The sequence below is a fragment of the Mauremys mutica genome, chromosome 5, assembly GCF_020497125.1.
Source record: "Mauremys mutica isolate MM-2020 ecotype Southern chromosome 5, ASM2049712v1, whole genome shotgun sequence".
In the NCBI taxonomy this organism is placed as follows: Eukaryota; Metazoa; Chordata; order Testudines; family Geoemydidae; genus Mauremys; species Mauremys mutica.
In genome coordinates, this window is record NC_059076.1 from 84,686,751 (window position 1) to 84,700,020 (window position 13,270).

General features: G+C 45.0%; 1 protein-coding gene across 3 annotated transcripts in view; it reads left to right on the plus strand.

Moving 5' to 3' along the window:
* LOC123371897 (cytochrome P450 4V2) overlaps window positions 1-13,270 on the plus strand; it is a 28,347-nt gene that overhangs the window by 9,532 nt on the left and 5,545 nt on the right. The window contains exons 2-5 of one of the 3 annotated variants that reach the window (XM_045019775.1): window positions 411-496; window positions 4,294-4,415; window positions 10,468-10,658; window positions 11,101-11,170. In XM_045019775.1, the coding sequence (XP_044875710.1) occupies window positions 470-496; window positions 4,294-4,415; window positions 10,468-10,658; window positions 11,101-11,170 (410 nt within the window). In that variant the 5' untranslated portion in view covers window positions 411-469. Of the gene's footprint in view, window positions 1-410; window positions 497-2,413; window positions 2,432-4,293; window positions 4,416-10,467; window positions 10,659-11,100; window positions 11,171-13,270 lie in introns of those variants that run through there. The other 2 variants (XM_045019776.1, XM_045019774.1) reach the window with 2 other exon arrangements.

A 13,270-nucleotide genomic window follows, 5' to 3' on the forward strand; every position in this document is an offset into this window, starting at 1 on the left:
TGAAAAAAGTGTTTTAATTAAAACCATAGGCATTATTTTATAAAGGAGGATGCATTATTTAGAGTAGTCTTAAGGTAACTCTGTTGTTCAGGTATCTCTTCTGCCACTGATTATCAGGACACCTGTTTATGTATTAAAATGTATAAAATGTGCCCACTACCATCAGCCTCTAGGTGTGTATATAATTCAGTCTTTAAATAGATGCCCAAGAAATTCAGGTTGACCCAGTGTCACCCTGAGACCCTTCTACTCTATGATTGTAAATGGGTGGTCAGGTTTATAGGAGAGCAGTCATAGCTTTGAATATATTTTGCAAATATCCCCCTCCTAAAAAACAGAATGAGTATACAGTGTTACCAACTTCTTCTTTTAAAGAGATATTTCCCCTCTGTCTTTTCTCCTGCTGGTAGGTTGTTCTAAACAGTTCAAAGCACATAGAAAAATCTTTTCCGTACAAATTTCTACATCCATGGCTTGGCACAGGACTTCTAACAAGGTATAGTAATATATAAATAGAGTCATGTATCTTTAATGTTATGCAAAGTTAAATTCTAAGATATAATGTATATTTACTGCCTGAAGACTAGAATGTGTTATATTTTATTTGCTAATAAGCAGAGTAAAAGCATAATTATGGTCTGAATATTAGAATCTAAAGTACAGGTGCCCAAAGAGCATTATATTGAACTTGATTTGATCCACCGGAGCACGCAGCCCTGCCCGCCCCCAGAGTGTTATATCGGGTGGTGTTATATCATGGTAGGGGTGTAGAAACAACTTTTAATTCTTCAGCAAAAGAATATCAGTCAATTATAATCCAGCAATATCAAATATTCTCCCCACACAAATGACACATGTAGTCTTATTGATGTACCCCTCAGCTGTCCTCAGACTCAGCTTCATGAACTTCAAGGCGAGCCATGTGCAAGGGCACCCACTCGAGGCTCCGAACTCCTCACCCATCACCGTTTTGTGTCTCTCTCCTTCCTGATGAGGTTTTTCTAGGCTGTACAGTTCCCTGTCTATACTGTGATATTCCCAGCAAGCCACAACTGCCTGAACAGGCCAATATCTGTATTTTGCTTTTTCTCCAAAGGCTATAGACAGTTGAATTGCACACCGTTCTAAGTTCCCACACGGCTCTTTCTAAGCAGGCACATTTATTTTTAAGGTGAAAGGATTACAGGGAAAACATATTCAAAAGAACAAAAGAACCTACACACATGCTGAAAAGCTTACCAAAGATGACCCCCACCATGCCCTACTCCAGCAGGGGCTTTGGTAGGAATCAGTCCTTCCAATCCCACCAAAGGGTTTTTCTGTAGTGACAAGTTCATTACAGCTTTTGCTCAGAACAGGCACAGCCATGCATAGGTTCATCTTTCCTTTACACAGCTTGGTCCTTTGATCTTGGGATTCAGAGATTAGGGAATCAGCTGATGATTGTCCTGTCCTTAGGGTGCAGTTGCATAACCGTGGGGGTGGGAGTGAAATTTGCATTCACCGCCCCCCTAGATATTTCCTAGGAAATCCATTTCACTGGTATTATCCCCAAAATCCATTTTTATCTGCCAATTTGTTCAATATAGTCATTTGATCATCCAAGCCCACCACCATTCATTTAATGCAATGGACCCTAAAGATATGTAAACTTAATTCACTAAGGTCTCCCAAGTATGTTGCGGGAAATTGCCATATCTGTCACACTTGGGTTAAACTAAAGTATGTCAGTCCTCGGGAGACTGTTGTGTGCCAGAGGCAGAGAACAAGAAAGACTGACCAATACCCAAGGCCCTTGCAATGGCAGGGAATTGATTAGGTAAGCTATGCACAAATGATCTTCGTTGGTGATCCACACATTGTGCTGTGGAGGATGGCAAAAATGCCCAAGTACCCTTCCCATCTGACTTGGTGATTCTTTCCTGATCCCAGATCTGGTGATCAGTTTGACCCTGAGCTCGGGTGCAAGACACACCAGCCATTGTCAGAGAGAGGATTTTCTGTACGACTCAGACCAGTGGTCCACCCAGTCTGGTGTGTTGTCTCCAGTAGTAGCCAATCCTTGATGTTTCAGAGAAAGGTGAACCCTCCCCCCCCCCCCCCACCATACCCTACAAGAAATCTGGCCAATTGTGCATTGGGAAAAAAATTCCTCCCTGATGATTACAGGTGACTGGTGAAACCCTGAAGAATGAGATTTGATTATAATCATTGTCTTACTACAGAGCTGCAAGTGTAAATGAGTATGCTGAGGGCAATGCAGACACACCTGTTCTCCCCATGGTCCATGAAGAAAAGGGACGAAGGGTGGGATTCATAAATTCACAGATTCTGAGCCCAGAGAGCCCACAATGACCATCCAGCCTGAAGGTGGATTAAAACATATTTTTTAGAGAGCTATAGAATCTCATTTTAAAGACTCCAGGCAATGGTGAGTCTACCACCTATGTTGGTAAATTGTTCCAAAGTCTAATTACCCTCACGGCTAGGAAATGGCATCTTATTTCAAGGTTGAATTTGTCTAACTTCCAGCTATTGGATTGTGTTCTGCCTTTGTCAGCAAGGCTGAAAAGGCTCCCCTCTATCAGATATCTTTTCCATGTGTAAGTACCTGTGCACAGTGATCAAGTCACCTCTCATCCTTCTCTTTGATAAGCTGAGCAAATTGATCTCATAAAGCTTCACATTGTAAGTCTTGTTTTCCAGCCTCTGGTTTATTTTTGTGGCCCTCCTTCAAACTGTCCTTTTCCTCCTCTTCCTCCTCCTCCACTTGTATTATCATAGTGCCCAGGAGCCCCCGTCATGGATCAGAACCCCATTGTGCTACGTGCTGGGCAAACATACAATAAGAAGACAGCCCCTGCTCCAAATGTCCTTCTTGACATCCAAGGATCATACTAGTCCTTGTTACCACAGCATTGCACCAAGAGCTCATCTGGAGGTGATTTTCTATGATGACTGATAAGTCCTTCTCAGAGTCACTGCTCTCCAGGTGACCCTCCTGTAGGTATAGCCTGCATTCCTTGTTCCCAGAAGTATTATCTTTCATTTGGCTCTCTTAAAACACATTTAGTTGGATTATGATTACTCTGTAACGGTAACCTGTCTGCCTGATTATTGATGACCCTACCAATGTTTGTGTATCTGCAAACTTTACCAGCAAAGATTTGATATTATCATTTACATCACTGATAAAAATATTGAATAGCTGTTGACCCAGAACCAATCTCAGGGGTCTCAGCTAGAAATGGTCTCACTCACTAATATATCCCCATTAGCAACTACATTTTGAGATGTCAGTGAGTCAGTTTTTAATCCATTTAAAGTATGCCCTGTTAATGTGATATTTTTAATCAGAATGTCACGTGGTATTAAGTCAAATGCCTTGGAGAAATCCAAGTATACTATATTAACATAGTTGCCTTTGTCAACAAGAACTGTTCTCTTAAAAAAAAAAATAAGACAGCAGATTATTTTGATGAGACCTACCCTGTATGAAACCATGTTGACTGCCATTAATTATATTTGTAGCCTCTAATTCTTTTTTTAATAAGAGTCCCAAATTAACCATTCCATCATTTTATCTGGGATCAGCATCAGGCTATCCTGTGTATAGTTCCATGGGTCATCCCTTTTTCCCTTTCTAAATACTAGAACTAGGTTGGCCATGCTCTAATCCTTTGGCATTTCCCCTGTTCTAAGATTTGTTAAAAATTAACATTAGTGGTTGAGAGAGCTCCTCAGCTAGTTTCTTTAAGGCTCTTGGGTGTAAGTTATCTATGGATTTGGAAATGTTTAATTTAAGCAGATGCTGTGTGACAGGGTAGACTAGGCCCAGAGGCCCCCTGCTGGAGGCCTTAGGGTCCTGCAACACCCTGTCCCAGAGAGGAGCAGAGGAGAAGTGCTGCAAGGGAGGCAGTCAGAGTCTGCTGGAGCAGCCAATCCGGGGCCAGAAGGGCAATATAAAAAGGAGCAACAGGCCCAGAGCAGTCAGCTGCTGCGTGGACCTGTAAGGGAAAGGACTAGGTTACTGGCTGTCTGAAAGTAGAGCAGGACCACAGACAGCTCAGTTTGGGCAGTGCCGGGGGGAGCTAAGGAGGAGCTCCTTGCTGGCTGCTGGGACTCAGCCTGGGGAGGGCTGCAGGAAGATAGTGTCTTAAGGGAGGAAGCCCTGGGGGCATGGCCCCATACCAGGGCCGGGACTACTTAAAGATTGAGCTTGGGGAGGGGTAGAGAGACAGGCCTCTGGTGGACTGTATAGCCTAGAAAGGGTCTGTTCTGATTCACATATAGACAGTGAGTGACTCGGCCAGAGGGCTGAATCACTGGAAAAACCACCTGAGAAGCCACCAACAGGGGCCACCAGAACTGAAAGACTGCAGACACATCCAACCAGAAGAGAGTGCTCGTGAGAGGTGAGTGTCACTGCCTCACAGCTGCTGCATGGTTCCAAACAGAACAGAAATATCTGTTGAACATTTCTCCCTTTTCTGCATCAGTATTTACAATTAAATCATTTACATCTAGCAATGTTCTGATACCTGACATAGGGTTGTTTTGCTCCTAATATGTTTAAAATACCTTATTATTGTCTCTAACCCATTTGGACATTGATATTTCATATATTTCTTTATCTTCACATATCAGTTGCCTACATTTTTAACTTGTATTCATTGCCATTTACTTCCCCTTCCTTCTATCCTTTAAATATTTGTGTGTGTGTTTGATTGCTACTTCTACTTTCTTCTCACGTATCACTTTTAATTTGTAGATCTCAAAGAGCCTTTAAAATAAGGGTAAATATTATTCTCATTTTACATATTGGAAAAATGAGGTACAAAAAGGTGAAGTGACTTTCCCAAGGTCATCTAGCAGAATATTGGCACAAAACTCCAGGTCTTCTGACTCCTATTCCAATACCTGATCGGCTGGACCACACTGCCTCTCTGCAGGACTACCAAGCAGCTTAGATGCAGAGCAAGTGGCACAATAAACATAGCTCATTTTGAAACCCTGGGGCTCAAAAGAAGGAGAATAGTGCGCATGTTGAGCACTACTGTATGGGGGATTGGAGTAGGAGAATCCTTCCCCACCCTTCAAAGCCGCAGAGCAACTCCTTAGCCACCACCGTAACATTGCATTCATTATTAGGGCCTTTTGTTCTTTGTAGCAAACTAGACCTAAATTCTGCACAAGGTATCTGAATTCAGCACCTAACTCCCCTTTGGGAAGCACACCCTGAGCACCTTGCCAGTTATCTGATTCAGAATTATTAATTTCTGCCTTCATTTATGCTCTTAGAACTTTATTGTTCTTAGAACTTTAGTGTGGCTGCTGGTGTGTAATGAAAAGCAAGCTTGCAGACAGAATCTGACTCACAGTCAGCTTGGATTTATGTGCTATATCAAATACATAAACACACCACCTTTATCAATTATACGCACTTATCACCTCTGCTGAAGGGATAGTCTCCTATTATTATGAATCATGATTATTAGGGTAATGCCAAGGGAGCAACCAATATCAGGGCCCCTTTTTGCTAGGCACCATACACATTCACAGCAGTAGATACTCCCTTCCCCGAAGATGAGCTTACAGTATAAGTAGACAAGACAGACACAGGGTGGGGGAAAGGGATGTGACCCACAAGCAAAGTGAATAATGTGGAAGCACAAATGTCATACTAGTGCTATAATTTTTTCTGAAGGAGGCTAGGAGGAGATTCACACAACAGAAAAGGCAGGAAAGGAGAGTGATGAGAGGGATAGAGCAGATGAGAAGAGGGAAGGGAGAAAGGTATATGGGGCAGGTGAGATGTGGAGGGAAACTGAGGTATAGAGACATTAGCTGTTTGCTCCAGTCCCTTTCCCCAGTCAGCACAAGGCAAAGAAAGTCCAGTCAAAGCTGTGGAAAATATTATCAGTGTTCATGGGTGCCTGCTTCAGTTGCTTCTGCTGCTGCTCTGCTGGCTTTGCCCACTGGCTGGCTCCTCTCTGCTGTTTTTTTCCCCAGAGGATATGTGCCTGAGGAGGGAAGGCACTTAATGTCCACTGTGGATGTCTCCCCTGTACAGTTCTGGGGATGGCATTCATGAGGGAGGGCTGGCCCTGGTTAGGCCCCACTTTACTCCTCCCCCAGTGCAATAGTACCTACTTATGCTATTCTGGAAGCACAAGTCTAATATAGGTATCTGCCATTTCTGATCTTTTGTAAATATTTTGGAGATTATTTCCCCCATAATGTTTTGCTGTTTAGAAACTGTTTAGGAACTAACATTGTGGCTGGATCTCAGCAATGCTGCATTCCTGACTTTCACTCTATAGACAAAGGAGAGTCAGTTCAGGGACATTTAAAAAAATAGGAGATTTTGGGCGCGGGGTCTGTGGTTGTGGCTGTGAGCTCCCCTGCTCGAAACAGGAAGATACTGTGTTCCCTGCTGAAACCATCTGAGACACAGGCTAGGCCTCCTCTTAAGATTGCAGCAGGGATTCAGCATAAGGAGCAGACAGGCTAGAGTAGCTGAGGAGAGAAGGCCCACTGGCTCCTTTGGCCAGGCTGTGTTGTGATGGTGCAAGATCAAACACATCCATACCTCAGAGACTAGCAGTAGTTGGGAGAGGGGAAAGGAGAAACATCAGTGACACCCACTAGACACCCCAGCAGGAGGTGGAATAGATTTGGCCCACCCCGGAATGAGCGAGATGGCTTTGGAGGCTGGGATCAAGCACCCTGAAAGAGCTTTATGGGAGGAGGGAGACTAGTTGGTCTCATTGCAATAGAAACAGCTATTTGCAGGGGACAGGGACCACAGAAACATATACTTGGACAGTCATAAGAATATAAGAACAGCCATACTGGGTCAGACCAAAGGTCCATCCAGCCCATTATCCTGTCTACCTACAGTGGCCAATGCCAGGTGCCCCAGAGGGAGTTAACCTAACCGGTAAATATCAAGTGATCTCTGTCCTGCCATCCATCTCCACCCTCTGACAAACAGAGGCTAGGGACACCATTCCTTACCCATCCTGGCTAGTAGCCATTTATGGATTTAACCTCCATGAATTTATCTAGTTCTCTTTTAAACCCTGTTATAGTCCTAGCCTTCACAACCTCCTCAGGCAAGGAGTTCCACAGGTTGACTGTGCACTGTGTGAAGAACAACTTCCTTTTATTTGTTTTAAGCCTGCTGCCCATTAATTTCATTTGGTGGCCCCTAGTTCTTATATTATGGGAACAAGTAAATAACTTTTCCTTATTCACTTTCTCTACACCACTCATGATTTTATACATCTCTATCATATCCTCCCTTAGTCTCCTCTTTTCTAGTTGAAAAGTCCTAGCCTCTTTAATCTCTCCTCATATGGGACCCATTCCAAACGCCTAATCATTCAAAATGTGGGCGTACCATGGATTTATATAAGGGCAATAAGATATTCTCTGTCTTATTCTCTATCCCTTTTAGAATGATTCCTAACATCGTTTGCTTTTTTGACTGCCGCTACACACTGTGTGGATATCTTCAGAGAACTAGCCACGATGACTCCAAGATCTCTTCCCTGATTAGTTGTAGCTAAATTAGCCCCCATCATGTTGTATGTATAGTTGGGGTTATTTTTTCCAATATGCATTACTTTACGTTTATCCACATTAAATTTCATTTGCCATTTTGTTGCCCAATCACTTAGTTTTGTGAGATCTTTTTGAAGTTCTTCACAGTCTGCTTTGGTCTTAACTATCTTGAGCAGTTTAGTATTATCTGCAAACTTTGCCACCTCACAGTTTACCCCTTTCTCCAGATCATTTATGAATAAGTTGAATAGGATTGATCCTAGGACTGACCCTTGGGGAACATCACTAGTTACCCCTCTTCATTCTGAAAATTTACCATTTATTCCTACCCTTTGTTCCCTGTCCTTTAACCAGTTCTCAATCCATGAAAGGATCTTCCCTCTTATCCCATGACAACTTAATTTACGTAAGAGCCTTTGGTGAGGGACCTTGTCAAAGGCTTTCTGGAAATCTAAGTACATTATGTCCACTGGATCCCCCTTGTCCACATGTTTGTTGACTGCTTCAAAGAACTCTAATAGATTAGTAAGACATGATTTCCCTTTACAGAATCCATGTTGACTTTTTGTCCAACAATTTATGTTCTTCTATGTGTCTGGCAATTTTATTCTTTACTGTTGTTTCAACTAATTTGCCCGGTACTGATGTTAGATTTACCAGTCTGTAATTGCCGGGATCACCTCTAGAGCCCTTTTTAAATATTGGTGTTACGTTAGTTATCTTCCAGTCATTGGGTACAGAAGCCGATTTAAAGGACAGGTTACAAACCATAGTTAATAGTTCCGTAATTTCACATTTGAGTTCTTTCAGAACTCTTGGGTGAATGCCATCTGGTCCTGGCAACTTGTTACTGTTAAGTTTATCAGTTAATTCCAAAACCTCCTCTAGTGATACTTCAATCTGTGACAATTCCTCAGATTTGTCTCCTAAAAAGGACGGCTCAGGTCTGTGAATCTCTCTAACATCCTCAGCTGTGAAGACTGAAGCAAAGAATTCATTTAGTTTCTCCGCAATTCATTTAGTCTGCATCCCATCACCTTAAAAGCTCTGTGGGAGATGAATCCTCTTCTTTGAAAAACATTTGGTAGATGATACTGATGTAATAAACTGAACATTAGGCAGTAACTATCCCTAAACCTCACTTTTCTACATAGTGGAAAAAGGGGGTGTAGCATGGGTGCGGCTCCCTGGCCCCATCCCAAAAGGGACAAGTTACCCTTACATGTCCACACTGCCCACAGGTGTAACACGGCTGGTGCTCTACCCCGGGCCTCCTGGCCCCAGTACTGGGTTTCTCCCATCAGTCTCAGCGATCTTTTGGGAACTCCCTCCACAGGAGTTTCCCCAGGGCCTGCTGCCCCTCTGCTAGCCGCCCCAACTGTGTTTTCAAAGTCCACTGTACCTCCCACTGTCTCTGCTGAGTCTCCCTGAGCTCTTGTACAAGTCTCTCCAGCCTCTCAGGCTGTCGGAATGCCCCTTTCCTCAGGGGACCAGACCCGGGAGCCCAGCCTGGAATGGCACAGGAACCCTCTGTGAAGAATACCTCCGCTTATCGGGGATCCATCACCCCTTTCTTCTCTCCGCTTGGCAATCGTCCCAATCCTTGCCTTGCCCCTTATATCGGGGCGGACTGCACTTGCCTGCATTCTCCACCACTGTGTAGCAGGTGACGACTCACCAGCGCGGCACTTCCCGCTGGTCGTCCAGGAAATTAACTTTTTCAGCCTTGGAGCCCCCTCTGCCGGCTGGTATCCCGCATGCCTCAGACCCCCGTGTCCCTCCGAGGCCCTGGTGCCCCTTTATCATGGGTGCTGACCCCTGGCAGTACCCCCACTCTCTGGGTCTCTCCACCCAGGGGAACCCCCAACCCTCTATCCCAAACTTGCCTCAGTGGCTACTGCCAGTGACCATCTAGCCCCGGCACACTGGGGCAGACTGCAGTCTGTAAACCACTCACCATCAGCAAGGGGTGGGGTTGGACCTGCTGCCTTTGCATACCCTGGGCTGCACCTCTGCAACCCCACTACCCTTCCTGGCCTTTACCAAGGCTTGCAGCCTGGGGGTTTTCCAGCCTGGAGCTCCCCAGCTCTTCTGGCCTTTCCCCAGCTTTGCTCCACTCTACATACCCTGCTGAGCTCCCAAGCAGCTAGGCCCATTTCTCCACAGCTACAGAGACACTCTCTGAGCTCCTGGCCCACAACCATTTATAGGGCCAGCTGTGGCCTGATTGGGGTGTGGCCCCAGCTGTGGCTGCCTCCCTCATCAGCCTAGTCTTTGGCTCGCAGCCCCAGCCCTCTCCCAGGGCTGGCTGTAACCCTTTCAGGGCCGTAGCGGGTGACCATCCCGTAACAGGAGGGCAGCCACCATTTACGATTATCAGTGAAGATGGGCTTACCTTAACCGGAGCTAGGTTGCTAAACATTTAACAAGGGACTTCTTATTTACCCTTCTCCTCACCCACTTACACCCCAAGTGCCTTCTCAATGTGAGCCCTTGCCTTAGGGTAACTTTTTGTTCACCATATTTGTCTTGCAGCAGCTACAGTTAGCACCAAGCTGTTAGTAGCACTGTATGATTACAAGAGTTTTGTAGCAAAATGTACTTCCACTTTGCCCCTTATGGTGAGCGGTGCTGGCTGCAACTACCAACATTAATTTATATATGAAAAATGTTACAATTCATTAGAGCCACTCTTTACTATCATCAGTGAAGATGGACTGACAAAGACTACGTGGTCTACTGGCAACATTTGAAAAGATTATCTGTAAGAATCTATCTACCAGTTGTAGCTACTCTAGTGCCAGAAATTGTATATTCACTGATCACTTCCACAAGCAATTAATTGTTTCCTTTTTGATGAGGTTTTTTATACTTAATTTCCAACTCTTTATTTTGTAGCACTGGAGATAAGTGGCGTTCCAGAAGGAAAATGATAACTCCCACATTCCACTTCACAATCTTAGCTGATTTTCTAGAAGTTATGAACGAACAAGCCAATATTTTGGTTGATAAACTTGAAAAGAATGTTGACAAAGAGCCCTTTGATTGCTTTCTAGACATCACTCTCTGTGCCCTGGATATAATCTGTGGTAAGTCCTGGTGATGATTCAACAGTTGCTATAGAAGTGCTGTAAATGAGGACGAGACTACAGCTGTCCACAATGCTACAGTTTCATTTGTTGAGATAATTGACAAAAAAGCCCTGCTGGTCTTCCACCACTACTTTTGTATTATCAACACTGAACACATCTTTTCTGTTTTAATTGTTTGTGTTTATCTGAACAATCAAATATTGTGTTATGGGGTGGAACAGGAATATGGAATCTAACCTGAGGGAGAGTTAAAGGAACAGGAATATTAGGACTAGACTCACAAAGAGAGTACACATTTTAAAAAAAGAGAAACGCCATGAGATGAGGATGTAAATGGCTGCAATGCTTTCATGCAACACCTGGCCGTATGTTCTCAATGTACTGCTGGCTTTCCACCCAGCTAACGTATTCTTAATAAATTTCTCTTTTCTCTTTCTAGAAACTGCGATGGGCAAGAATGTTGGTGCGCAGAACAATAGGGATTCTGAATATGTCCGTGCTGTTTATAAGTAAGTGTAGATCTTTCAAGTCTGTCTTATAGTTTTGTTGGTGTAGGATTGAGAATGCCACTGTCAGCTATAGCACCTAAAATCTTTCTAAAGCAAAATCTGGTAGGACAACCAGGCCTGCACAAGAGCAACAGTTCACCTACGCACAAGGCCCGCAGTGCAAGTTAGGTCTTTTATTGCCCATGTGTGGGGATGAGGGAGTGTATATGGAGGTAGAGTGGCAGGATGATGGTAGAACCTATGCAGGCTGTACGTGCACAGAAGAGACCTCTGTAATGGCTCCACAAGGCCAGCTGCTGTAATGTGTGAACAGGTTGCAGTTGCAAATTGGCCTTTCCATAGCTAATATTGGCTGGACTAGTCACCACAGCTCCTCTGAGCCTTCTTTGGTGGGGGGGAATGGGGAGGAGGGGGGACACTGAATCTGTATAGCACATTGAGCCCAACTCACCGTTGATTTGCACCTTGTATAAACATTGACACAGTGCAGAGTGGGTGTGACATGATGTCAGGTTAGAATGGTAATGTTTTTCATTCGTCGTGCGTTAGTGTAAAAGACTACAGGAGGTGCAACACAACAGTGAAGTGAGAATAAATTACAGTCACACCATAGCAGTGTAAAGTGACCTTACATTGGGTGTAAGTGTAATTTATTCTAATTCCAAGGCCCCTTTTTATTGCCACAGCAGTATAAAAGCACCTTAGGCCTGGTCTACACTAGGGTGGGGGGTCGAACTAAGGTACGCGACTTCAGCTACGCAAATAGCGTAGCTGAAGTTGAACTACCTTAGTTCGAACTTCTTACCTGTCCAGACGCCGCGGGATCGAAGTCCGCGGCTCCCCTGTCGACTCCGCCACCGCCGTTCGTGGTGGTGGAGTTCCGGAGTCGACGGGAGCGCGTTCGGAGTTCGAACTATCGCGTCTAGATTAGATGCGATAGTTCGAACTCCCTGAAGTCGAACGCTACCCGTCGACCCGGCCGTAAGTATGGACGTACCCTTAGTGACCATAAGAATCAGACCATACAGGTCTACATTAGATTAGATTAGACCAAGCATTGCATTGGTAATACAATGATTTGTTTTGTGACTGATCCTATTGGAAATGCAGATCAATATTGTGGACTTCAGTAGAGTTATTCCAGATTTACATTAGTGTGACCAAGGGCTTGGCTACACTTGCAGATGTGCAGCGCTGGGAGTTACAGCTGTCTTTGTGTAGGGAAAGCGCTGGAGTGTGGCCACACTGACAGCTACCAGCACTGCAATGTGGCCACATTTGCAGCATTTGCAGCGCTGTTGGGAGTGGTGCATTATGGGCAGCTATCCCAGCATTCAAGTGGCTGCAACGTGCTTTTCAAAAGACGGCGGTGGGGTGGAGTGTGACAGGGAGCGTGCGGGAGACAGACAGCTTGGCTACACTTACAAATTTGCAGCGCTGCAGCAGGGTGTGAAAACACACCCTGCTGCAGCGCTGCAAATTGCGGCGCTACAAAGCGCCAGTGTAGTCAAAGCCCCAGCGCTGGGAGCCGCGCTCCCAGCGCTGTCCGTTATTCCCCACAGGGAAGTGGAGTACGGACAGCGCTGGGAGAGTTTTCTCCCAGCGCTGGTGCTTTGATTACACTTAGCGCTTCAAAGCGCTGCCGCGGCAGCGCTGCCGCGGCAGCGTTTTGAAATGCAAGTGTAGCCAAAGCCAGAGAGAGTGGATTTTTGGAGCTGACACTGTGTCAGCTCCCTGCCTTGCAAGTTCTAAGGACTGGAAGATACACAGCACCAACCTTCAATCATTTTAAAAGTTTGGACCCCTTCCCCCACCCCTCTCTGATTCACTAAATGCAAATAGCCTTCAGACCAGATAAGCAGCTTCTCCAAAACGGACTTCCCCCCCCCCCACCGCCGTGTTGCTTCTCTCCTTAAGCAAACACTAGCTGTGAACATTCCAAAAGAATTCCCCTGCCTGCCTCTGCTGGAGCAAACAGGAGCTGTGTTTATTTTTTAGATAAGGTGCTCCGGGAGCCCGGAGATCACAACAAAACAGCAGAGTGGCTGAACAGGCATTCTGGGATACCTCCAAATACCTTGGAGGCCAATTACAGCGCTT